At 54.8% G+C, this 26,464-nt stretch overlaps 1 protein-coding gene across 4 annotated transcripts in view; it reads right to left on the bottom strand.

The window, feature by feature from the left end:
* PLCG1 (phospholipase C gamma 1) overlaps nucleotides 1-26,464 on the bottom strand; it is a 35,454-nt gene that overhangs the window by 6,973 nt on the left and 2,017 nt on the right. For 2 of the 4 annotated variants that reach the window (XM_023626567.2, XM_023626566.2), the window contains exons 3-21: nucleotides 8,686-8,838; nucleotides 8,493-8,586; nucleotides 8,277-8,324; nucleotides 5,854-5,938; nucleotides 5,676-5,759; nucleotides 5,411-5,445; nucleotides 5,116-5,188; nucleotides 4,915-5,016; nucleotides 4,561-4,679; nucleotides 4,386-4,471; nucleotides 4,192-4,312; nucleotides 3,254-3,422; nucleotides 2,984-3,106; nucleotides 2,800-2,901; nucleotides 2,532-2,719; nucleotides 2,022-2,222; nucleotides 1,824-1,943; nucleotides 1,548-1,728; nucleotides 502-579 (exon numbers count right to left, since the gene is read on the bottom strand). In XM_023626567.2, coding sequence (XP_023482335.1) covers nucleotides 502-579; nucleotides 1,548-1,728; nucleotides 1,824-1,943; nucleotides 2,022-2,222; nucleotides 2,532-2,719; nucleotides 2,800-2,901; nucleotides 2,984-3,106; nucleotides 3,254-3,422; nucleotides 4,192-4,312; nucleotides 4,386-4,471; nucleotides 4,561-4,679; nucleotides 4,915-5,016; nucleotides 5,116-5,188; nucleotides 5,411-5,445; nucleotides 5,676-5,759; nucleotides 5,854-5,938; nucleotides 8,277-8,324; nucleotides 8,493-8,586; nucleotides 8,686-8,838 — 2,162 coding nt within the window. The other 2 variants (XM_070247055.1, XM_005604632.4) reach the window with 2 other exon arrangements.

The raw sequence follows: 26,464 nt of genomic DNA, 5'->3' as shown, positions 1-26,464 counted from the left end.
GCCTATGGGCATGGCTGGGATCCCATCATTTCTCCTCTAGAAAGTAGAAGGAGGAAGCTTCTCCCAGGTTCCCTGGCTGCTGAGGGAAGGGGGTGAGGAATAGGGCCCAGCTCCGTACTCCTTAGAGAACAAGGCAAAAAGAGGAAGATCCCGTCTGACAGATCTCCATGAGGTGAGGGACTGAGTGACAAAGAACTAAGTTTTCTGGCCGGTGTGCCCCACCCCTAGCCTGCTGCTGCCCAGGGAGGAAATGGGGGATACCCAGGAAATAGTCTGGAAGGGTCAGTGCTGACCCCCAGGGACAGCGTTGGGGAGGGGTCGGCCCCGGGAAAGCTGCGGTCGTACACCAACCACACATCTCTCACAACCTCTTGGGCCTCGGAAAACCACAAACACCACTTCTCCACAAAGACCACAGATGGGCCCTGAGCAGAGAGATGCAAGCCCCAAGCAGCAGGGGACCCTCCTCAGCTTCCTGTGCCCAGAGGCCCGAGGCTGTACCTTGAAAGTCGGCATAGGGTTTGCTTCCACATAGAAGCCAGGGTTGCGTCCCTCATACAGGGCCCCGTAGTCAGGCTCCTGGAAACAGGACAGAATGGGATATGTTAATTGCCAGAGATGCTGGATTCCATGTGCCCTCCTCCCCTACCAGTGCGGCTGGCCCCTACCTGGTTTTCCTCACCAGGTGGCAAAGTCTCCCCCTTCACTGGCACCTGGTCCACCAGGGTCCCCCAACCTCAGTGGGGATGGCCTCAGGGACCTGGCCTCATGCCCTCCTCTCTCCACGTTCTTACCCTTGAGGTCCACCCCACGATTCTAAAATCGCTGTTTCTGGAGGCCCAAACTGTTTCTGAGATATCTGCAGCGAGCCTCCCAGACACCACACATTCAGTGTTCTTGTTCAGTGGCTCACTCGTTCACTGCTGAGCCCCCTCCAACTCTGAGCCCCCAGTGGATGGCCATCCTCTCCCTGGCCACCTGTGTCCATTGAGAAGAAGAGTCTCAAGTGGACCTTGCATCCTGGACTCTTTCCTTCCGTCCAAGCCCACGACCCTAGTCCAGAGCCCTCATCGCCCCCTGCACCATCAGTCCTGCCTTCTTTCCTCACTGGTCTCACCCTTGTAGCTCTGCCCTCCACAACTACACTTCCGGAGCCTACTGTCCCCTGCCCTGGGGACAAGCCTCCAGCCTCGGACCTACCCTTTCCCCGTGTGAGCTCCAGGACCTCCTCACTTCACACCTTGACTCACGGGGATCTCTCTGCTTAAATGCTCATCTGATACCTCTTCACCTGCCTAACTCGTGTCCATCTTTGTAGACACAACTCAGACGTCACTCCCTCTAGGACACCTTCCTGGCGCCCAGTGGGCCTAAATGGCCCTCATAAGAGCTCCTATAATACCCCAGGCCTCTCTGTCCCGTACATCCAGATTACCCTGTAACTGTTAGACTCCGGGCCTGCCCAGCAGCTAGCCTGGGAGTTTCTGGAGGGCCACGCTGGTCTCTCCCCTGCCTATGCCATGCCCCCTTAACCACCAGGCCCTCACAGCTGTGCCAATCTTCTCCAGCGCCTCCTCGTTGATGGGATAGCGCAGTTTCATCTTGCGGTACAGCGGATGCTTCTCATAGTAGCTGATGAGGTCAACGAGGCTGTCAAACTCCGAGTTGCCCAGCATCACAGTCTGGCCCTCCTGCTGGACACGGCAATGCTTAATCTTGCCCTCGGCCCTTGACAAAGACAGAACAATCATACAGGGTCAGGGCAGCCCAGACCCAGGCATAGCCCTGTACCACATGCAGCACCCCAGGGCCACAGCCCTCACCGGAAGGATATGGCGTAAGAGTTGGGCTCATTCCGTTTCCGCACCAGGAATGCACCATCACGGGGGACACGCATCAGCATGTGCTCAGCCTGTGCTCTGGTCAGGCTTGCGTGGTACCACCTGAAGACAGGCCGGAACAAGTCAGGCTGTGGCCATCACCAGCCAGGTCCCCACCCTACCCCCTGTCCCCTCCCTCACTCTTTGCTCTCGTGGGCATTGGTCTGTGGGACAGGCTCTGAGAGGCGCATCTCAAATTCGTTGCAGCGCAGGGGCACCTGCTGGTAGTGTGTGATGAGGTCATAGAGGGAGTCAAAGACGAGGTTGTCTGTTAAGAAGAACTTGGGGGTCCCAGCATCCTGCCGAGAGTGGATCCTGCAGTGCTGGACTTTCCCGTTCCGCCTGAGGGAAGATAGGGAGGCAGTGAGAAGCAGGCCCAAGCCCTGAACACCATGCTCCACCCCAAGCGAAGCACCAAGTCTCAAAGTGGGAGGCAAACCTCCTAAGGAGCTCAAGTACCCCTATAGGAGGGGTGCCTCACACTAACCAAAAAATTAGGTATGTGCACACGTGCACAGGTGTGTGTGTGTATGACGCATATGCACATGATGAAATGATGTTTCACATGAAAGCCTGGAACAAAAACAAACTGGACCACAGCTATCTCTGGTGGTGCCATATCCACAAGCACACGCACTGGGAGTGGGTTACCAGAAAGAGAGGGTGTAGTCGCCCACAAAGGTCTCGCTCTCGCGCACTAGGAAGGAGCCATCGGGGGCCCCGGTCTCAATGCAGTACTCGGTGAGCAGGCGCTCGGCGATGTGCCGCCCGTCCCGTCCTGCCCCGAGCTTCCCATGGAACCACTTCTCGTTGGAGTGCAGCTCTGTGCTGCCGCTGGTCTGGGAAAAGGAGGGTGACAGCAAAGACATTCAGTGACTCTGACCCTGGCCTGGCCCCCAGCCCTGGGCTGGCCCCTCACCTCCTTGGGCTCCTCCTCATCCTCATTGCCCTGGTCACTGTTGGTCTCCTCAGAGTAGTAGATCTTGCTGCTGGTCAGAACAAAGTAGTGGGGATACCACTCCTGGGAGAGACCAAAGCGGGGCCGGTGAACAGAGCCCTCTCACCACCTTGCCTGCCACCACCCAGCCTGGCCTGGCCCTCACATGGTTCACAGGGTCCTCCAGGTAGAGGATGCCATTCTTGATGGAGTTGCTGATGTCGTTCTCTGAGTACATCACAGATGTAGGCACCTCCTCATAGGCACTACCCTCAGCCAGCTTCTTGTGCTGTGGGGGGCAAGCAAGGACATGGCAATGCTGGCCCCAGTCTCACAGCTCCAGCTCCTCACCCAGGCCTAGATCAACAGCTGGATCGACGGCCTGGGGGATGCACTGAAAAAGTGTGGGTGCCCCCCATCAGCCCACCACCCCCACCTTGATAAGGATCTTCCTCTTGAGCTGATTGGGTGAAGGCAGCCCATCTGCGGCGATGTCCACAGGCTTGGTGAGGAGTGTGTCCCCGAGCACCTTCTTGAAGTACTGGGCCATGTTCCTTTGCTGGGCAATACTGCAGTGGTCCTCGATGGACAGGATGACCGGGTACCTGCAGGGTAGAGGACCAGTGCAGTGACACACACCCTGCGATTCCGCAGAATCAAGGCTCAGTCCAAACAGCCCCTCTCAGAGTGAGGTGTTAGGATCTAAGGGCCTGGGGGCCCTGCCTATAGGGGAGCTATCCCAGAGAAGAAGCAGGCCCCGGCCAGTGGAAGGGTGGCAGGGGTCCTACAGGGGCAGCTATGGTGCAGCAGAAAGAAAGGGGTGGGACTGCTACAGATAGGTGTCCCCAGAGCTGGGCCAGCATGGAGGCTGCCCCAGTAGTGCAGAGAGACATCCCGCACCAATGAGCTCAGGAGAGATGAGAAGGAGCCTCCAAATTCAGCTACTGGGCGACCTCTGGTGATCCCTTCAGTGAGGCATGAGAGACTAGCGACCACGGCTTAGGGGGGAATGGGACTGCAGAATGGGACACAGGGAACACACAATTTTCTGGGCTGTGAAGGGAAAGGAGTTGGTAGGACAATGGGCGAAAGAGGGCAGAGTTAAGGAGGTAATTTCTGAGGACAGGAAGAGCTTGACTATGTTCCCCAGCTAAAGAGAAGGACCTATGAAGAGAGCGGGCCAAGGATGCAGGCAACAGGGAGGAACTTGGGAAGCAATGCTCAAGCAAGCAGCAGGAGAAGAGGAGAAGCCAAGAGGTAGGACGAAGATGAAACGCAGGAGGAGTGGGGACAGAACATTGAGGGGTCCCTCTGACCTGTCATAGGAGAGAGCTAGATTCCAAACTGATGCCTGGGTCTCCCACCCCGACTCACTCTGAGGCCACAAAGGCATGCTCCTTGATGGTGTGCAGGACATCTGAGAACTTGATCTTGGTGGTAAGGGTGTGTCCGTGGTAAATGACAGGCATCCCGTCTGGGCCGTCCCAACAGTCCACTGGGGAGCAACATGACCACAGTCAAGTGGGCAGGCCTCCCATCTTCCTCCCCCAGCCCCGGCCCCCACGCACACTCAATGCAGCGACAGCCCATCCGCAGGCAGCGAGCATAGGCTTCCAGGGAGGACTCGCTGGAGAACTGGTCCCCGGTCAGATACCTGGACAGGGAAAGAGAGGCAAGGGTGCTCAGGTGAGCCCTGTCCCGCCCAAGGTCGGACTACTGGGCGAGGCTGACAGAGCCACTCACGTATTGTGCGAGGAGGAGATCCAGTAGTGAGAGAGAGGGTTGTTCATGGTGTCTGGGCACACTGCATCCAGCTGTGAGTTCCACACACTGTTCTCTTTGGAGAATAGGAAGGTGACGAACTGTCCAGGAACAAATGTGGAAGGAAAGAGAAACTGAGCCCCTGCCCTAGCCCACTGGCATGGGGGTGGTGGGAAGGAGACAGGGTGCTTGGTCTCAACTGGGGTGGGCAAGTGCGCAGTGGGGAGGAACAAGGTGGCATCATCCCTAAGGAGAATCTGGCTCCTGGGAACCAGGTGGAATTCTGGTCAGCTCTGCCCATTCTCTCTGACAGAAGGGGTGAAAGGGAGGCCTCACCTCGTCCAGGAAGAAGTATGGCTCCTCAATCTCTCGCAAGGGGTCTCTGAGGAAGCTGAGCATAAACTCCTGCACCTGGAGCCGGTCAACAGCCCACAGCTCCTGTCGGGGTGGGGAGGGTGGGGACATGTGAGAGGCTTCCAGTCAGTGATGAGTCTGGCCCCTCTTAGGAACCCTGGTCCAGCCCCAGTCCAGCCATACCCCCTGGTACTCGAGGAGAAACTGCTGGAACTCAGGAAGTGACACTCGGCAGAGCTCTGGCCGCTCCCCAGCCCTGCAGGGGAGAAGGGAGGTGCCTGGTGGCCAGGTGGCTAACATGGTCCACAGACGAGGGGCCCCCTTGGAAGGAAGAGCCCACCTCCCAGCCAGCACAGCTGCCTAGAATGGTCCCGCATGGCTCACCCCTCCCACTGCCTCCCACTTGCATCATGAATCACCCAGAGGAGAGCTGAAGGGGGCCCAGGGGAGAACCCCACTTCCCCACTTCAAACCAAACCTCAGGGCACTGGCTTCCAAGAAAGGGAGGTCCATCTGCAGGAGACAGAAGCTGGTCAGAGCGAGAGCCCCTGGAGGCCACGTGGGAAAGGGGCTCTCAGGAAGAAAGGCTGGGGCAGCAGATGGGGGCAGGCCTCAAGAGGAGAAAAGCTGGAGAAATGACACCCCAAAAACCCCCAAGCAGAGCAGCAGTGCTGAGGCAGGCAGGACTGGGGCTAGGGTCGGGGAGCGGGGCAAGGGCCATGGGGGGCAGGTGGCTCATGCACCGTCTTCTGGGCGCTGTACATGAGGCTGCGGTACAGCTGAGCAAACTGCCCATAGGTGATGTCGCTGCTGCGCTGCTCCAGGTCCTGCACGGGACAGAGCAGGACTGCCAGTCAGGCCCATTGGCCAGGGGCTCCCAGCTCCCCTGCCCGACCTGCAGATGGCCCAGCAGGCCCTTACCGTTAGCCGCTCTCGAAGGAAGCGCATGTTGGGGACCCGGTAGTTGACCTGGGACAGCATGTTCTTCAGGTCCTTGGCTGATATACTGAGGAAACAGGGACATCCTCAGTGGCCTTACCCAACCTCTCATGACCTCTGACCTGTGGCCTGAGTCCACCTGGGGTTGGACAGGTAAACAACACTACTCTGAAGTCCTGAGGGTAAAGCTGGATCAAAACTCTTGGGGTGACCAAAGGAAGTCCGTTCCTTTCTCTGGGCCTCAGTTTCCCTATCTGAGCAAAGCCAAGCCCACGATTCTGGCCAGGAGTGACCAGGCTCAGTCCAGTGGCTCAGGCATGGGGGGAAGGGAGCCAATCTTCAGCTTCCCCCCCGCCCCTGCTCAAGCTGCACCTCTGGCCCCTCAGTTCTCCGAGGCAGCAGGAGGGCCATCCAGGACAGAGGGAGGCAGGCTCCAGCAGGGCTCCCTCCCGAACTCCCTGTGAGGAGCAGCTAGCGCGATTCCCCTGGGATGCTGGGAGTTCGGGCCTCAGCACCCAGGCAGCACAGGAGAGGGGAGGTCGTCCTCAGCCAAATACCACTGCTGGCGACTGGGCACTCTCCTGGGGTCTGACAGGGAAGCAACCCTGTCCTTCAGGGGGGCCCTGCCCAAGATGTGGGGCTAGGGGACACTGCTGGGCCTGGGCACAGGATGAAAAGATGAGTGGAAAGAGAGGCTTTCTGTCCTGGAAGGTGATGTCAGGGAGGGGAGGGCAGGCACCCCTCCTCCTGTCCAAGAGCCTGGCAGGTAGCATAGAGCTCTCTGAGGGGATTCAGCTCTGTACTGAGTGGTCCTGGCCACCATCCACAAGTGCTGTTCAGCAAGCACTTGCTCTGTGCAGGCGCCAGCTCATCTGACCCTCAGCCACCCAGGAGGCAAACTCTGTCAAGGTCCTCACTTGGCAGGCTAGGAAACTGCTGCATCACCAAGCTCACCCTCTCTGAACGCTTTCCCATCAGCATCACCAGCAGCCTGTTATCTCTGCCACTAAAACCATCTGTCTTGCTCCTGCTTACCTCTCCAGCTACTGCCCCCTTCTCTGCTCCCCTTCACGGCAACGCCCTGAAGGGGCCATCCATGTTCCCTTTCATTCCCTGAACCCCCTCCCCACTCCTACACTGCCTGTCTCTAGGCCACCCACTACTTCTGTGCTGTCAAGTACAAGGGGCACCTCTCAGTCTTCTCCGCACTTGACAAGTCCTGGCACAGCGGACCACTCTCTTCTCCCTGGGCTTCCAGGACTCTGCACCCTCCAGGTTTCCCTCTTACCTCACGAGCTGCTACTTCCCTTGGCCAGCTCCTCCTCACCTACCCCATCCCCAGTATCCACTGGAGCAGCCTGGGACCAGCCACTGGCCCTCTTCCCTTTTCTTGCTGCGCTCACCCCCAGATGTTACCCCCAGATGATCTCCAGCCTCAAGGCCTTCTGTGTCATCTAGAGGCTCCCCAGGTAACATCTCCAGCCCCAACTTCTCCCCTGAACTCATTCTATCCCCTGAACTCATTCTACCCACCTGCCTACTCAACATCTCTACCTGGACATCTAAGGGCATCACAGATCTTAACACGCCCCAAATGAACTCCTAAGCTGCCCCCAATGTGCTCCTCCCACAGCCTTCACCATCTCAGTCAATGGCAACTCCACCTTTCCAGATGCTCAAGACAAAAGCTTACTGTCATCCTCGACTCCTCTCTTCCTCTTGCACCCCAAAATCAATCTGTTAGGAAATTCCATTGGGATTTACCTTCGAAATATGGTATAGCCAAAATGCGACCGCCTCCTACCACCTTGACCCTGACCTGGCCCTGTTCTCTTTCACGTGCACTGTTGAAACTGCTTCCTAACCGAGCTCTCTGGCTCTGCCCTGCCCTGGACTCTCCATCAGCAGCCAACAAACCTGTGTGACTGAGGTCAGGTCACGTCAGGCCTCTTTTCAAAACCCTCCGTTGTTGTTCATCTCTTTCACAGCAACAGTCAAAGGTCCTTACCATGACCTGGTCTTTATCCCCCGCATTGCTCCTTAGCCCCTCTGGCTGTCACACCAAGGCCTCAAAGCCATGAGCTTCAAGGCACCTCCTCACACACTACAGGCCACCCTGACCCTCTTTCTAGGACATGCAGAGGCAGTTCTGCACTTCCTGTCTCTGCTCACAGTGGCAGGACACACAGCTTACTGTCCTTGTCCTCTCTCGCCAGCTTGCACCAAGGCCATCAGAGGGCTTTCTGCAGGAAGGTGCTTGTGCCGGCACCACTGCCCGCCCCTCAGCCCTGCTTGAGGCAGGTCCTCTGGTCCTCTGGTTCTCCAGGCAGCTGCTAAGAGGTGTGACTACTGTTCTGGCTGCCCCAACCCACCCTGCTGGGCTAGAGTCACAGCTCAGTACCTACCGGTCCTCACGGTTTCGATCCACTGAGTAGAACTGCTTCCGCAGCCACCTGGAGGGAGAGAAGCCTGAGGTGAGGGCCACTTCTCTGACCAGGGCCAGGCTAGGGGAGGACATCAGCAGGCAGTGCTGGGCACAGGGAGGCCTGCGTCCCTGCCCCTGCTCCCTAGAACCTAATGCTCCTGCCCCTAATCCCAACCATATCAGAGGTGGTTCTTACCTCTCAATCTGCAGGGGTGTGGCCGCCTGCAAAGTATCCTCCATCAACCAAGTTAAGCCCTTGATCCACATGTTCACTTCCTCCTCGGATGTAGCTGTAAGCAAGGGGTGAACAGTGAGCTGAGGAGAGGGCTGGGAGCCAGCGGACACTCCCCTTCTCCCCTGACCGCCTCCTCCAGCCCCGTGACTCCTACCTTGCAGGCTCAGGGTCTTCAGGCGGAATTCCATCCCATACAGGATGACAAAGCAGTGCGACTGATCTGGTCGGAAAGCAGGGTCCTCTTGGTAGCGATCAAAGTCCCGAGAGGTCTTCCCTGGGCGTATCTCCTTGATTTCACGAATGTCAACTAGGAAGGCAGAGAAGAGGCCAAGCTTAGGCTGGGGTCTCAGAGAGTCAGCACCGAAACAAGGGCAGCCTGGTATCTTCACTCATTCCCACACTCTCCCTCAGGGAGAGACCACAAAGAGAGACACCTCCTTGAGCGGCAGAGTCAAGACCACTCACAGTCCCACTGGGTGATAAAAGAGACCTGGGCTAAGTCTACGGACAGACTTCTGCTAAAAACTGAGAGGTCTCAGCGAGCTGTCTGGAGAAGCAGGGAGCTGCATCCTGCGTACCTGCCCTTGCTGAGAACACAGGCGAGTCACTCTGACCTGGAAAAAAGCTGGACTCTAGAAAGAGAAATGGGGACCCAAGGCAGTTCTGTGAGAACCATTTCCTGACACAAAGTACACAAACCAAATCGTAAAGTCCCAAGGGTAGGGCGGGGGCTGGGCAGGCCCGAATGGGTCTCAGGATCCATGAGAGCAAACAGGGATCAGGCCCAGAGAACCAGTGCACACTGAAATGGCCTGCCTCCTGAAGACACCTCCAAGCAAGTGTCAGGAAAAGGTCTAGTCCCCCGAGGCAGCAGCTGTCCAAGGGGACATTTCCCCCATCCTGGCTATCAAAGGGCCTGCGCACACTCCTCCGCCCTCACACAGCACACGCCTGAAGGGCAGACGCCGCCGAGTGACTCATTTAACTTGTCATAGTCTCAGTTTTACCATCTACAAAGCAAAGAGCTTGAGTGAATTTCTCTAGAGGGCAGGGTGGCAGAAAAACATGCACAGGCTCTGGAGTGAGACTGCCTGGGCTAGAATCCCAGCTCCACCTCATGTTAGCCGTGGACCTCAGCAGAGTGACACCCACTCTGATCCCACTGCTTCATCTGTGAACACACGTAACAAACCACAGTATTGTGAGGATGTTCATAAGATCAGTAGTTATGATAGCCCAAAGCGCCCAGCCCTATAGGTGGCACATGGTGGGAGCTCATTCAATGCCAGCCAGCTCCCTCCCCTGAGTCCGCTCAGACCACAGCTGCTGGTCCCAGGCCTGGAGAGGGCCCTGGCACTCTGCAGCATAGGGAAGGGTTGCCCCCAGGCACACACCCACACTATCCCCTGGTGCTGGCAGGGACCCTGGACAGAGAGCAGACTTTCCAGGCCAGGCAAAGAGACAGATTCAGGAGGATCAGGTCAAACAGAAGTCTGCCTTAGCACCAGACACAACTCTCCCTTAGCTCTAGAGCCTCTTCACATGCTCTCAACCCAGACTGGCCTAGACAATTTGGAGCCAGTAGCGGGGACAGCACGCTGCCTGGCCAGCATCTACCCCAGGAGCCCTCTCAGCCCAAAGTGTACACCACCTGGCTGGAATGTGGCCACCAGGCTCTCTTCCTGTCTCTCTAGCCACAGCTATGCCCCATCTATCCCACCTCGAATATGGCATTGCTTCTGGTCCCAACCTGACCTCCCCTGCCACGACACTACTCATTCTGTCTGGGCCCTGCTCCCATGCCCTTGGCAAATCCCTTGGGCCTGGTCTTCCAGCTGAAAGCTCCAACCTTCCTGCCAGTTGACACTGCCTCCACCCCACCTTCAATGGGCCATCTTTCCTGAGTCTTCTGAATCTTCATTAAAATGTGTTCTGATCCCTTCCAAGGCCGCTCACTAAGGGAGAACATGCTCCTCCTCCGGCCTCCAAAATCCTTCATGATGGAGCTCAGTGATTTACCTCCCCAGCTTCTGCCCTCCATCTTCTCTGGGACTAAGCTGGACCAAGGGCAAGAACAGCCAGTGCTTCCTGTCCCCCATTTCATCCTGATCCCCAGCTGGGGACTGTCTACCTCCCAGGCTCTATTCTCACCCACCAAAGACCCAACTTGGAAGAATCCTTCTGCAGAAATCATACCCTTCACACCTGTTGGCACTACATGTGTGTGCGCTCCTCATCTCCCCCTAGGCTAGGCAGGGCCCATCCAGTGCTTGCTGAATGAATGAACAAATGAAAAAAGCAGGTGGGGGCAGAGGCAACAAAATGAGAGTGGAATTTTAAAAATGAGCAGTTATATTTAGGTAGTAAACAGGGAGGGGGGAAATTGAGTCACAAAGACCCAGCCTGAAAAGACAGAGTTTCCAAGGATGGAAGGAGGAGCTGAAGAGGGGAAATGCCCAGATCAGAAACTGCAGAATAACCACAAACTCTGCCCTTTGAAACAGAAACCAGCATGCTTTTCCGGTGCAGAGCTGCTGTTATCTTCCTCCCACACCTCTCACACCGGCACACAACCTCACACGCACAAATACATGCAACAGGCCAGGGCCTGCGTGGTCCACAGCCTAGGCCCTTCCTCTTAGCTGCCCACCAGTCATTGAGGTAGTCCAAGATGTGGCTACCACCTGGCAAACAGATGGTCGGTCCGAAGTCTGCAGTCAGGCCACATGCAGCCAGAGACAGACAGACACACACACACACACACACATACACACAACACACTCAGGCCACATGCAGCCAGAGACAGACACACACAGACACACACACAGACACACACACAGACACACACACTCTCTGCCTCTAAGCCCTATGTGAACTTCTTGGGCTGCCCTGTGCTCCTGGGCCGGCACATTTCCACTGAGACCAGGTAGAGGCAGAACAGGCTCCTGCCCAAGAAAGGAACCAGGTCAACAGAGAGCAGCTCCAGGCCAGGCGTCCAAGTCGCCCAAGCTCTGCTGGCCACACTTGGCCCCTTGTACGTCCCCCATAAGGAGGAGCCAGGCTGGCCCTGGTGCCCTCCAAGTCCATCAAGCCAAGAGCAGGCTGAAAGGATGTGACACCAGAGTGCGACACTCTAGTAGGTTCTTAACAGCTATATCCTGTGTGACCTCCCAACCTACCCCCCATCCTCCTGCCTCCCAGAACAAATACAGCAGTGTCCCCTTTCCTGAGAGAGCCAGGGCTGGTCCCCCAGGACTGCCAGCATGGGGAGAAGACTCCCTGGGACAGGCATGGCTTCTGCCCTAGTTGGGGGGAGGGGGCAGGCAGAGCCACCCAGCATGGTCTGACTCAGACCTGCAGTGGAACAGGAAGGGCAGGAAGAGAGATCCTCCCAGGACCTGGGAGCCTGGGGAGAGAAGCAGAACTGCTCAGAAGAGAGGAGAGTAGCATCCTATTCCCAGAGACCCATGGCCCAGTGCTCCTCCCCACTCAGAACCATGGGAGAACAACATTCAGGGGAACAGCAGAGAAAAGAAAAGCCAGAGGTACTGAAAGGTCCTTGCTAGGCTGGAGACAAGAAAGTGAGATGGGGAACCTTCTGAGTACAAGGGCAGGAGCCTACAACCAGTGGGCCAGGCCAGTCTGATGTGTAGCATAAGGGAATGTAGAGCTTTTGCTGATGACAAAGGCTCATCCCCAAGTTCACCCCAACCTGAGGGCCTGGGATTCCCTCGGTGCAACCCAACCAGCTTAGCCCATCAGGAACTCCAGTGTCCAAGGACCAGATCTCTGAGGCCCATGCCAAAGCTGCCCAGGCTTCAGGATTGGTGTGGGCGTCACCATTCCAAGCACGGCCCTTGCGGGCAGTAACAGGATAAGCTGCCTGGGTGGTGAAGGGGATTCAGTCCCTGGCATTTAATCACCCATAAACTTTCATGAAGAAATAGAGACTAGCCCTGTTCGAGAGACTTTGGGGTAAAGAGCGACTGCCCACAGGAGAGCTGAGGACCGTCTCACAGGCCAGGCTGTCTAGTGCTCTGGGCAGAAGTCTGGGGGCCCTGGTGGTGATGTGCCTCCTCCCACCCCTTCAGGAAGCTTGCCCTGACCACTCCCCTCCTGAAGGCCGCCCAGGCCTAGCAGAGGAGGACCACATAGGTCTTCAATTCTAGCTGTGCAGCCCTGGGCAGTCCCTCACTCCTCTGGCCTCAGACTATCCATCAGTAAACTGGGAATTCCCCCTACATCACAGAGTTGCAGTAAGGGCCCTGCCAGGAACCATTAGTCCTAGTCGAGTCTGAAGGAGCCTGCCCCCTGCCTGTGTGCCTAGTGCCATCGACGGAGGGTCTATGTAAGCTGGCAGCAGGGAAGACAACTGTGCCATCTGCCAGGCTTTGCTGGGGGCATACTCAAACCTAAAGCTGGGAAATAGCTGCCTTGGCCCATGGAAAAGAAATCCAAGTAGCCATTTTCCAAGCTCAAAAAGGGGTCTGGCAGGCATGGGGCACCATGGAGGAGGGGTGAGACTCCAGGGCCTGAGTTCAGACCAGCAATGCAGACGTGCTCTAAGCCAGAGGCCGCTTCCTGAGCCTGCAGCACCCAGCCTGTTGCAGCCACAACACCCCACCTACACACACACCAACAGCTGAGGCATGTGCACCCCACCACCTCACATATGGTGGGGTACTAGAATGAGAGACTAACAGATCCGAAATCACAAAGACCAAGTTTTGGATCCTGTTTCCAAGTGTACAGCTTGGGCCTTGGGCAAGTCTGCTCTCTTCTCTGGTAGGTCACAGATAAAGCCAAGGCTTTAGTGAGGGTGAGCCAGCCATAAACCCTTCATATGCAGACAGACTACTACACAAAGATACCCACAAGGGAGAGTCAGCCTAGGACTGCTCTGACCACCGCCCCCAACCTCAGATTGGTTTTTATGCAGAACGAAACATGCTCGCTGCCTGGAGGCAGGGGCGAGCACTAAGCATTGAGGCAGAATACCACGAGACTGAATTTGCAAAACCCAAAGTTGGCAAGACCAGAGGGGAGACCCTCTCTTCCCTCCTCTCTTGGCCCAGGGGGAGACTACTTGCCTGAGACCATAGAAACTAGAGACCAGCAGTTACTCAAAGCAGAGGTCTGGGTCAAGCACGCCTGGAGAGTAACTGCCTTCTGGACATCCCAGTAATGGCAGTCACTCTCCCTTTAAGAGACTCAGTTTCCTCGTCTGAGTCATAGAACTGATCTCAAGCACTCTGGGAGCTGTGCAGCTAGACAGCAACAAAGGATATTACTGCTGCTGCTCTCAGGGTCAGCTGAGAACTTGCTTCTGCAGGAGAGAAGGGCCATGGAATAGCACCCACTCCGCTGGGTGGGGAGAGGAGAGAGTGCCATGACAGGGACAAGCTAAATGGCAGAAAGTCATTCTGGAGCCTGGGAAGGGGTAGAGGAAAATGACCACAGTGAACCTGTCTGTGCTCGGCTCCTCTAAAGACAGGGCTGCTTCGTGTCTCAGAATCCTGCTCCTGACCCATCCCCCACAAACATCAGGCCAAGCCACAAGTTCCCCACCAGTGCATAAAGTTCCAGTGCATCAGGATGACCACTGTAGGGATGTGCAGAGGGGCAGCACTCCTGTTGACCAGGCAGAGTCCCAGGATAACAGGAACCCCAGGGAAGAGAAAGGGGGTGACAAGCCTTTTTCAGGGTTCCTTAAGGAGCATGGTCCATGAGAATCAGCCAGTCCTGCTCTGGGGGATTAAAACATGGCTTCACCTTGACTACAGCAGACCCTGGAAGGGGACAGGGAGCCCAAGCATCAAATCCAAGACTCTAAATTAGACCCAAGTTTCTTGGTCAGGAACTCGTGTCCTAGTGTCCCCTGCCCTCAACAAAGCCACTTTCCAAACATCCCTACACAGACAGAGGTCCCCCAAACCTACTGGCTCATTAACTACCCATCAGGCAAAGAGATGTACAGAGAAGAATCATGACCAAAACATGAGCAAGGTGGGCTGGAGGCAGAGCCCACTTCTGAGCCTCATTTTCCTCATTTGCAAACTGGGGTCACCTCTGCTGCCTGGCACCTCCTTCACAGGCTACTGTGAGATGTCAATGAGACAGGAGACACGAGAGTGATCTTACCAGAAAGAGACAGGAGGATACACGAAAAATTAAACTTCCAAAATGATGAAGACATGGCCAAGAAAACCACCACTACCACCACCACCACAACAAAAACAGAAGGAAATGGCACATATCACAAATTTCTGGACATGAAACATGCTTTCACTGAAATATTTCTCTTAGAGAGTTTTCACTTTATAAGATATCTCAGTTAATTGATGTCAACTGCAATAGAAACTACCCACATAAAAATGCATGTAAATATACTGTGCAAATTAAAAAAAACTGCAACTCATGATAAATATGAAAAGTCTTCTTAAAGTCTAAAGAACCTGAAAGAGGTAAGTGAATATTACCTGGACAGGTCCGTTCCCCTCTGGGGATTTTCACTCCCTGCACCAGTGGGGCTGTGGAGCTCTTGCTTCCCTCCAGGCCTGTGTGCCCAGCCCTGCAGAGGGCCCTGGAGGAAGTAGGGGGAAAGCCCAGCCCCTTCAAAAGAGTCCAAGTTCAATCAAGGCAACGAGATCCACAGACCCCAGCCCCACATCGGCTCCCAGCACTCCCTCTTACCTCTGAGCCTTTGCACATGCCAGGCCTACCTTCCTACGTAAGTCTCCGTCAGGCCCAGCCCAGTGGCATATTCAGTGCTCCACCACTCTCGTCACCGTCTAGTGCTTTCTGGTGTCTAGGCCACTGGCGTGTGATCTCCCCAAGGAAGAAATCACATCTGACTCTTCTCTCCATTCCCCAAACCAAGGTCCTGGGGAGGCCTCAGAACGTTTACAGAGTGCTTAGGAGAAGGAATGAACACGTGAGAGTTAGACTCCAGAACTAATTATCTAAAAGAGGCAGCAAAGGCCACAGATGCTCAAAGATGGTATCAGGGATGGCTCCCTGGAGGAGGTGGTGCAGTGGAACAACAAAGGCTGAGGAACTACAACAAATATGCAAATGTTTCGGTCAGTGAGGTGACTATGGGGACAGAAAAAAGAAGAACCAGGCAGTTTTGGGGGACATGGCTCTTGGGGGCCAGCACAATCTGGAAACACTGGGAAGTCCCTGCACAAAGGTTCCTGCAGCCAGTGGGAAACACGGGAAGCTAATGAAGCTCCGGAGAAAACAGAACAGAAGAAGCAGGGCTCCCTGAGCACCATGCCCTGCTTGGCTCTAAGCCAAAGACACCAGAGTGGGTCCCAGGGGTCAGGAGAGGTGTGCAGATCTTCCCAGAAATGAGCTCTCATCAATCACCCTCTCCACGCACAGCCTGGGCAAACAGACGAGCCATTCCCAGTCCTCCTATCCCTCAAGTGAGCCATCTCCTTCATCACCCTCCAAAGAAACTACACACCCAGGGCCTTAAGGAGCACAAATGGAGCTGAGTCTTCTCCTCCAGAGGATGCTGAGATGGAGAACGGAAGCCTCAAGGGGAAGCGACTGCCATCCAGCCAATTCCTGGCCCCATACTTTTGCCACCCTACACACAGAGGTTCCTGCACAGCTCCCCAAAAGTAGGGCACTGCACCCCAGAGCTCCCTTCACAGGGAGCCAGAGGTAAAGGGACTCTACACCCCAGGGTACCTGTCCCAGGATGGGACATGCAGCTTTGACAGAGTCTTCACAGCTCTGAAGGAAAAGGATGGAGGTGGCTGAAGAAGAGACAAGGAACCTGGACACGGAGGGAAAGGAGCCTGATCCAGCAGGAGCCAGGGGCATGCATGGCCAGCAGCTCCTAAGCTGGCCACCTACTGCCCAAGGCCTCTGGAAGGAGTGTGAGATGCCCTCCCCCCGATTCCCCTCTCTTTTCTGACGCTAACCTTCCTCCTCCCCTTCCAACATAAACAGGAGCAGCTCCCAGCTCCCACCTAGAGGAAGGCAAAAGCTGAGCAGTGGGTAGCTCTCTACCTCCATTTTACAGATGAGGATCCAGGCTTGGAGACACAGGGCCACGGGATCACAGAGCAAAGGGAAGGTGAGGCCAGGACTTATCTCCCTCCCATTCCTGTGCAGCAGATAACTTCAAACCAGACCAGCAGGGGACAGAAGACCAGAGCTCCCTCCCAGGACACAAACAGGGAAACCCTAGCCGAAACCTGGAGTCCAGGGCACACCAAGGGCAGAGCTCAGCATCTGCTCTCAGCTGGGGTTTTTCATCAGTCACTGTTCCCCCAACACCTGACCGAGAAGAGCAGCCAGGCCTGACTCGGCATCCGGCCCCTCTCCCACCTTGATAAACAGGAAAAGGCCATTCAGACAGCTGGATGGAGGTCTGTGGGATCCTTCTACATGGGACCCTGCACCCTTATGTACTAACTGCTTCAGGTCACAGATGTAAAGGATCCTTGTCAGTACATGAATCATCTAGACGAATCTCCTCTTGCGAACAATGAGGAAAGGGAGGCCCCAAAGGGTCTTGTCATGGTCACATAGTGGTTCATGGCAGAACAGAGACCCTCTGCAGTGGCCCCACAGCAGTCACCATCCCTGATATGGGGTATGCAGAGAAAAAGCAGGGCAGCCAGAGAGAGCCTTCACACCAACCAGGCAGGCAGCCCTCTTCCCTAGGATGCTAGCTAATCCTACCCATTTCAGAGGTGGGAACAGCATGCCTAGGTCCCAGAGGAAGGAAGGGAAAGGAGGCCCCACCCAGAGAACTCAAAGCTGGGAGAGAGCTGAGCAGTTGTCTATTAGGCTTATCCCTTCATTCTATCATCCGATTAAACATGTATTAGGCATCTATCTACTCCATGTCAGGCCTTGGGTCAGGTCCTGGATAAACAGAGATCAATAAGGCATTTGAGTTCCTGCCCTTGAGAAAGCCCCTGCCTGGTGGAGGAAACAGATGGGGAAGCAGATAACCATGAGGTCGTGCAAAGAGTGGAACAACAGGGAGATGTCTGTGGTGCTGAGAACACAGAGAAAGTGAGTTCTCCTTGGGAAGTCTCCCACTGCTCCACAGAAAGCAGGTCGGGAAGGCTGTGCTGCCCGTGTCGGGCAGAGGGGATCACAGAAGCCAAGGCACCAATCGATGCAGCAGCTTGGTTGTTCAGGGAACAGGGCGTTCAGGGTTTCCTGGACGAGAGGGGAGGGAAAGTGGGCCTCACTGGCCTTCCTTGCTAGGGGGTTGGAGCCATGCTCAGCAATGAACGGAAGCTGAAGGCCTGCTCGCTCAGCCACCCTCTTCTGCACGCCCCACTAGGCTCTCCCATCTTAGAGCTACTTGGCCCAGCCCCTCCTCAGCATCTGGCCACACTCCTTTGGGTGATGCCAGCCCAAGCCAAGCCACTCTCCTTGTCCTTCTTGTGCTTCCTGGGGAGGCAAGGTCCCAGTGCATGATCAAGTCTCTGACCTCACTCTGAGGTAGGAGAGAACTCATCCGCTCGCTGCCTCTCTAGGAAGCCCAGCTCAACTCTTCAAAATCACTTCCCCCATTGAGAGGGATGGCTACCTTGAGACTTCCCCTTCCTGATTTTAATTCCCTAGTTTTACCCTCTTAAGATGGCTTCTGGCCTCACCTCCCCTAGCACACGTCCTAAGAGAGCTGCCTCCCGACCTCCCATCCCAGCCTGCAGAGCCTCACCCTTCCAGCGTGGGCCGGTTCTCAGGCCAGGGACGAAGATATCCGCGCAGGAACAGTCCGGGCACTAGGCAATCTGTTCTGCCTGGAGGGCTGCTCTCTATTTCACTGCTGGCCTCATGAGGCCCTGAATACAATCCCTGACAAAGTGACAAACGCTACCTTTTCTAACTTCGTTGGCGGACATGCTAAGAGGTCCCAAGAAAGGCCACAGTCCCAGTTAGGAACTGACAAGTGAACACAGGCACACTATACTCCATTACTGCTGTGGGCGGAGGAAGGGACTAGGGTAGGAAGAGGAGGGCTGCCTCCAAACAGCTGGAGGACCACAAGGAGAACAGGCGCAAGTGGTCTGCAGAGCCTCAGAGAAGAACCCGTCACCCCCTACCCCTGTTGCTGCCCAACATCCCAGCTGACCTTCTGTCCCCAAGTCGGCTGAGAAGCCTTTGGGAACTGTGGCCAACTCCTCCCCTCCTTCCTAGGTTAGTCACTCCATGAACTCGGGCCCACATTCTCTGGGCCTGAGGCTGAACTCACTCAATCCCATGGGGTTAGAATTCCCCCACCACACACCCACAGCTACACAGCCAGAGTCCCATTGTGGTCAATGCCCTACTCCCCCCCACAGGCAGGGCCAAGCCCAGGACACTGTGACCTGGGGGCATCCCTTAAACAACCACTGCCCTCAGAAGATTTTAGCTCAGCCATATCCCCAGGTGTCCAAGAAAACAGGAAGCTAACCCCAAAGTGAACGGCCCACCCCTAGTTAGAATTAGATCTCACGCAAACAAGTGGTCGAATTCGCTGTGGCCCAACTCCTCACCAGTCTGGTCAGTGGTTTGCTGCCAGGGCCTGGAGCTCAGACTGCCCACTCGTCACTGTGCCCATGCCCTGCTTCCAGGCACCTCACAGCCTTTGTACAGATCCTCTAATCAAGGCTGGCAGGCCAGCCAGCAGGGGGAGGGACCCCACAGGCTGCTACAGAGAGGAAGCTGATTCTGTCCAGACCCTCAGGTTCAGCCTACAGCATTTTAGGCACAACTGTCTTCTGCTGGGCTTTCACGGTTTTCCGCATATTCCAGATTGCAAGCTTCCCAGGATCAAGGACCAGGTCACCTCTTTTTCTTGTTTCCTAACCCCAGTCTCCTCTGTGCCAGGGCTGGGCTCAGCAGAGGAGATGCCAGTCTCTGCAGGAGAAAGCCCCGCCCCATTTATTCTGCATCCTGAGTCTTGCTGAAGCCAGGGCCACCCGCCAACACCGGGAAGGGCCCGGAAGGAAGCAGCAGAGCCTATACACAAAGCCTACATGTGGGCTATAAAAAGGAGGCCTCTCTGCTTCCCCCAGGATGGGCCTGGTTCCTAGGAGGTGACGAGTGGGGGAGAGAGCTAGTACTTGTGCCTGGGCACACAGCCACTGCAGCCTCTCAAAGGCCAGCCAAGCACCACCTCAAAAGGAACGAGTCTGACAAGGAAGCAAGAGAGAACATTAAGAGCTGAGCCAGGGATGCAAGTGGAGATTCTCTGAGCCCCATCTCCTGGGACCACAGCCTCCCCCAAAAGCAACGGACTCCACCGTCCCCACTGCCTCTTCCCCTAACTCCAGAGTATTCAGGGACCACGCCCTTCTCACACTTCTTTCTCTATCCTCTGGGGGCCAAGGGCACTTCCTAGAGGCCTTCCAGGCATCCATATTCCCCACTCCCTCTCGAGGCCCAGCATACCCAGCAAAGGAGCTCTGGGGAGGAGCTGTGATGAGAAGCATGAGTAGCTCTAACTCTGAGGTAACAGCAGGAAGCTGTGGCCACAACAGACTAGGCTCAGGGGAAGCTTAAGTAGGGGCACGCATGTTGGGAAAAGGTAGGGAGATGATTAGGCAAGGGCACAGTGATACTACCTCAAAGTCTGAATACGAGGATACCTATCTCAAAGACTGCAACTGAGGCAGCCTCCTGACCCACACGGGCAGCAGTCCACTCTGCCACAGCAGCAGAGCCACCCTCACTGCACCCCATGCCCAAGTCACAGGATTTAATTCCTCACTAGCCTCCATTCTCCGAATCCCTCTCCAGTCTAGTTTGCCCAGAGTGTTCAGGCTCTACAGCAGCAGGCTGACCCAGAGCCACCGAGGCCACTCTCTGGGAACAGTGGAGTGGCTTGTCACAGATAGACACATGTAGCGTAAGCGAGAAATGAGCCTGGGTTGCTGTCAGCCACTGAGACAGGGGTCGTGCATATCAGAGACAACCATCCTCTCTCCCGACTGCCAGCAGCCTCTGGCTTGTTTCCTTCACAGCTGTGCCCAGGTCCCGGAATTATGTTTCTGTCTGGCTGTATCTACGTTAACCTTGATGTTCACTCCGGGACCCCACGGTACTTGGCACATCAGCAGATGCCAGAGTCCAAAGCCAGGGAAGCACAAGTTGTGTCTCACTTGTTAGTGTGCCACAGAGACCCAAGAAAGCTGGGTTTTTGGGGGTCTGTTTTTTAAGGAAAAAGTAGCTATGGTGATAGGGAAAGCACACGAGGCTAGAGACCTACTGCCTCCGTGAGCAAGTCAGACGTTGGTGTAATCACGTCCAGCTCAGCATGCCTAACACAGTGGCTGGGCCCACAATAAATTGGGACAAACAAGGAACAGACGGACAAATGCATGCGCTAGAGCTACTACCAGGTCTGGAAAGGCCCTTCTCAGAGCACCTAGAGCGCGGAGCCCAGGTTCCCATTTCCCTGGCAGAGGCTCAGGTGCAGTTGTCATCATGAGCCAGGAGTGCAAGTCAGGGCAAGGCTCTTCTGTCCTCTCACCTCAAATCAGCTGCTGCCTTCACCCCCTGCAGGAGTGAGGGAAAGCATCTCGAGGGGGTGCCATGGCAAGATGAGGGCAGCAGAGGATCTAGATGGAGGCCTCAAATCCAGTTTGTCCACAGACAGAAGTGTGGGCTGGTCAAACAACACATCTGACCAGAGGGCAGAGTAGAGATCAGATAGCTCTATCCACATAAAAAAACACCTCTGGTCCTCGGGAAGTCCATCTTATTGTCATTTTCTCCAGAGTGGAGGAATAAACTGAGTACTGCCATGGGCATCAGCAATCCTAGGCTCTGGTCCCAGCACTGCCATGAACCTGCTGTGTGACCTTACCCTTGGGGCCTGGGCTTGCTCATCTGTAAGAGAGGTTTAATCATTCCTGTCCTCCCTCAATTCGTGCAGCTGTGGTGGAGCTCAAACAACACAAGAGATGAGAAAATGCTCCGTGAACTCTAATGCACTATTCAAATACCCGATTTTTCCCATGCCCCTGGTCCTCTGTGTACAGACTCAGGGAGTGAACAAAGAAAATGAGTAGGAAACAAACTTCTAGCAGGTTGTCAGAACAGCCACTGGTGGCCAAGCCTGGTGGCAGACAGAAGTGGAGTTCTATAGTTAGTTAAGGGGAAGCACAGGAAACAAATACTTATTAAGAGCCCAAATGCTGTGCTGGGCACTTTCACAGAAAATCTCTTACTCTTTTATATGACCTCATTTGACTACCGTTAATATACAGCTCTGTGAGGAAAAAAATATTTTTACAGCTGAAGATCAGTTTCAGATAGGTTAAAGTAAGCCCAAGGTCACAGAAGAGCTGAAGCTTGAACCCAAATCTGAATGATTTTAGCCACATATCTCTGGTCACTGCAGCCCAATTACTAACGGCTGCTGGCGGCCACTCCTCACCCTTGGCTCTGCCTACAGTCTTGTCACCTGTTACCATGCTGCTCTCAAAGATTTCCCCCAGGGAAGCACGGGCACCATGCTTCTCTGAACAAAGGGCTCCACGAGGAGCACCAGAACATTCCCCTCCTCCTATCCCATGTCCATTTCTCCTAGGAGTCTCCTCAAAGTCCCCACTGACTTCTCCAATTCTAAGAGAGGGAGTGGAGAGGGGGAGAAAGTCTCCTATCCTCTAATATCAGGCCTTTGAGACATTAGGCCTCACTTCCTCCAACTTATCCATCTCTAGCCTTCTTGAAAGCACAGAGGAAAGGGCACGGAGTGGGAAGAGATGCCATGAGTTAATGGAGACTGACACGGGTGGTGACAGGAGAGACAGAGGCAGGCCCCACCAATGTGCTCAGATAGCATTTCTCCGGGCTAGACACTCAGAAATAGGCCAACTGACACCTTCATATGATACCAAAGCAGCTGCTTCCAGCCAACTGCCCTGTCACCTCGCAAATGTCAGCAGTGGGAAACAGCCATGACAAGAGAAGGGCTACTGAGAGCTTTGAGAGAGAGGATAGGTGGGCCTCCTTGTCTCTGAATTACATGGCTTGGTGGCCAGGCACCAGCCCCATCAATACAACAGATGTGTTTGCTCTGTTCCGCTATCAGGTCTTCCTGGGGAACTTAATCCTCATCTTCCTACTTGTCAGAGCTCCCAAATGTTAAGCACTTACACACTGCCCACTCGATGCTAAGCATTTTATGCAAATTCTCATCAAAACCCTTATGAGACGAATGCAGTTTGCTACTAACCCCCTTTCACAGATGAGGAGACCAGAAAGATAAAGTCACACACTCAGGGTCACAGAGCAAGTAAGCTGCACAACAGGATTTTAACCTAGGCAGTCTCAGAGCCCAGATGCTAACCTCCCATGCTCCGCTGTCTCATCCCTCCAGACCCAGCCCCTCTCCTCCACTACCTCTGCATCCCTGCCCTGCCTCAACAAGGTCTTGCCCGTGCTCATCAGCTCTCCTGCAAACTGCAGTAGCTCACTGCCTCCCTCCTCAACAAACATGCAAGACAGCCCCACTTCAGCCTCTGCTCACAGCCGTTGCCTACAGGACAGAGTGTAACCCATAAACACAGCACACCATGCCCTCCCCAAGCTGCCCCCAACCAGTCCCAGCCTCATCTCTACCACACCGACTGCACTCTCAACCCCCGCACAGTCATCCCAGTGCCTCAGCCTGGGCACAGGCAAGTTCCTCAATAGGTGCAGCTCATAGGTCACCTCCCCTGTGAAGCTGTCCCTGGCTCTCTCCTCTCAACCCCCAGCTTGCTAAGCAGAGCTTGGTACTCTGCCCTCACAGAGCTCTTTGTGCACACCTTTATTATGGCACGTAACACATGGGGTTATAATTACATGTTCCCAAATCTGTCTCTTCCAAGAGTCTGGGAGTTCCTCAATGGCACAGACCACGTCTTATTCATCTTTTGAACCCTCAGTGCCCAGTACTGGGTAAACAGGAGGTGTTCAAACAATATTAATTGAACAAATAAACGTCCCTCATTTCAAGGGGTTACCCAAAACAAGGTTAGTGGCGAAGATTTCTAACCAGTGACTCAAGACTGTGCATCTATGTACGTGTATTGTACGTGTATGTGTACGTGTACACACACAGACACACACACACGGAGAAGCTAGAGGTGGTTGGGGGCCCCTATGCTGGGAATGCTCAGCTTTTCCAGTCATCTCTGAAGCAGGCCCCTTTCCTAGGTTCACAGGAAAGAGAGCCCCAGCTGGACAGGGCGCCTGGCATGGCTGGTCTGGAAACCCACACACACATCAGGGCAAGCTTGGGGTACTGAGGAAACACTAAGAGGTCTGACTTCCCCTGGAAAAACTGCGGTCAGACAGGAAACACACAGGCGGGGATGGCTAGCTCTGGAGATCCGGACAAGTGCTCTTGCCCCTCTCCCACTGGGAGCAACCAGCCAGCAGAAAGAAAACCCCTGATGACACCGTGCCTCCTGCGTCAGGTACCTTGGGCCTAGCCCTCAGAGTAGGCCTCGTGGTCTGTCTCCTCACTATTCTGACAGCCACGGGGGTCAAGCCTCAGATAGCAGGTCCCACTATCACTTCTTCTCTGAGCCTACCTGCCTTGTCCAAGCGACTTTGCTTTCTTCTGCCACCCCAACCCCACTGTGTACAACTTGGAATTGTCACTGTCTGTTTCAGTTTGGAATTGTCACTGTCTGTTTTAGTTTCCCTGAGGGCAAGGACCTGTTTTCATTTACTGCCTAAGGGGGCCTAACATCTAGAAGAGTATCTACAGAAGGATCAAAGATGAAAGCCTGTGGCTCCAAAAGTCCTCACAGACGTGCTTGGCTTGCGTTCAGAGCCCTCCAGAGTCTCCACCCAGGCCACTGTGCCCACAATGGCCCTTGAGTGGAACCATCACTCTAGAAGGCACCAGAAAGAAAAGAACCTAGAGGGGCCGTGGCTGTCTGTAATGTACGGTCTGAGCATGAAGGTTTCTCCTCACAGAGGAGCAACACAGACCAGAAGGACAAGGGGCCTGAGAGTAGAGTCCTCTTGGGACTGGTCAGCCAGCCACTGGCTGGGTCCAGCTGAGACTGCCACATACCAGCACTATCACCTGTGGCATAATTCACTTCCTGCATTTCCATTTCCTCGCCTGTAAAATGTGATGGTACTCGAGACCACCCCTCAGGGACCCTGTGACGATTAGCCAAGCAAACACAATGAAAAGTCTCCGAAGCACACAGCAGGAAGGTTTGTATTCACTTATGTCAGTATCTGCAACATAAAAAAACAAACATCGACCTGGTTCCTGTCATACCACCATGGCAACAGGCACCAAAGCACTTCCCCACCCCTCTTTTGAGCCAAACTACCTCCCAAGAAATCAGCAGGTGCCAGTCCCATTTCACAAGTGGTAAAGTGAGAGGGCTCAGAGTCAGGCCAGAACCAGGTCTATACACAAGTGCTATGCACGTTCATTGAACCACACCGGCTCTCCTTCAGGGCCACGGACACCCTGAGGATAGCAAAAGTGTCTCTCTCTTTGCTTGGGCTAAAGGCACCGCATGGTACCCGGCAAGGTCAGCAGGAAAAGGTCAGGCACCTGGGCGCAGGACACAGATGGCAACCCAACCTTCCTCAGGGCCTACAGAGGGGGGCTGCGAGGCTCACAACCACTACCAAGGTGTGCCCAGGAAGGGGCAGAAGTGGGGCAGCTTCACTGGGAGGCTCCATCTGCAAGGTCTGAACTCCACGCAAGCATCTACTAGCCTTTTTACCAGACTCCTTCAATCCAAGCCTCCAAAACCAAAGGGCCAGGGTGACTTCTATGCCCTTTGCTATGCTCCAGGCCTCTCAAATCCCAGCTAACTGATGAGATCAACGAATTCGTACCCCTCTGGCTGACCCACCTTGGGGGCTCGGTCATCAGGTCCTCTGCATTCCTGTCTCCATCCCCCAAAAACCTGAGACACAGTAGACTAAACTCTTCCCTCTCCAGACCCCATCCTTCTATTCAGGCCCCAACATACAAATAAGAAAGTCATAGCTAGAAGTCAGATGTGCACATATCCGTACACTCACTCTATACACTGTTCTACGTGGTAGGTGGGTGGGTAAGTAGATGGGTTGGGGCAAAACAAAACCATTTCCTCCCCTTTTCTGGGTAGCGATCTAAGCAAAATGTGAACTTGGTCCCCATCCTCCTTCCTTCCTGCACCCTCACCCTCTCGGACAGCCACACTCGTCGTCCCTCAACATTCCCAGTCCAGGGTCTAGGAGGGCAGTCACAGTCTATTATTGTTATTGTCATTATTGATAACAGTTCACATTTATTCAACATTTACAACACCAGGCACTATGCTATGTGTGTTACATCAACTCTCATTTAATCCCCAGAGCAACCATATATACTTCCATTTTACAGATGAGGAAACTAAGGCTCAGAGAAGGTAAGGAACCAGCCAGGGGACACCCAACTAATATATGGGCTTCAAATCCCACCTTGGCTTCAACCACCGTGCTGCACCTATTGGCTGCTGGTCTGAAACGCAGCCTGTTATCCAGGAGATTTCTATCTGGGAACCTCCAGCCAGTGCTGCCAATTCAGCAGAGCACAGGGAGCACCACAGAAGCAAGGGGCCATGCCTGGAGTCGATGCCTGGGTGAAGTTCCCAGAACTATCTCAGCTCTCTGCAGTGTCTGTCCTTCCTCCACTTTGGAATCCAGTTTCTCAAATCACTAAAATTTTCTCCCAATGGCTGACAGGGCCCATGCGGGCATGGGGAAGGCAGCTGCCATTTCTAAGTTCAGCAACTGTGTCAGATCTGGAGTGTGCAGTTGAGGATGGCTGCCTCACCACAAGACCTTCCTTCCTCCCAATCTCCTCACCCATCTATATGCATGCACACCATACCCAAGGAGGTCTGTAGGACCTTCCCTTGGGGGTCTCACTTCCTGACCCTCCTTCCTCCACATAGACCTAGTTCTGA

Source organism: Equus caballus, chromosome 22, assembly GCF_041296265.1.
Source record: "Equus caballus isolate H_3958 breed thoroughbred chromosome 22, TB-T2T, whole genome shotgun sequence".
In the NCBI taxonomy this organism is placed as follows: Eukaryota; Metazoa; Chordata; class Mammalia; order Perissodactyla; family Equidae; genus Equus; species Equus caballus.
This window is presented reverse-complemented; position numbering and strand designations above follow the sequence as displayed.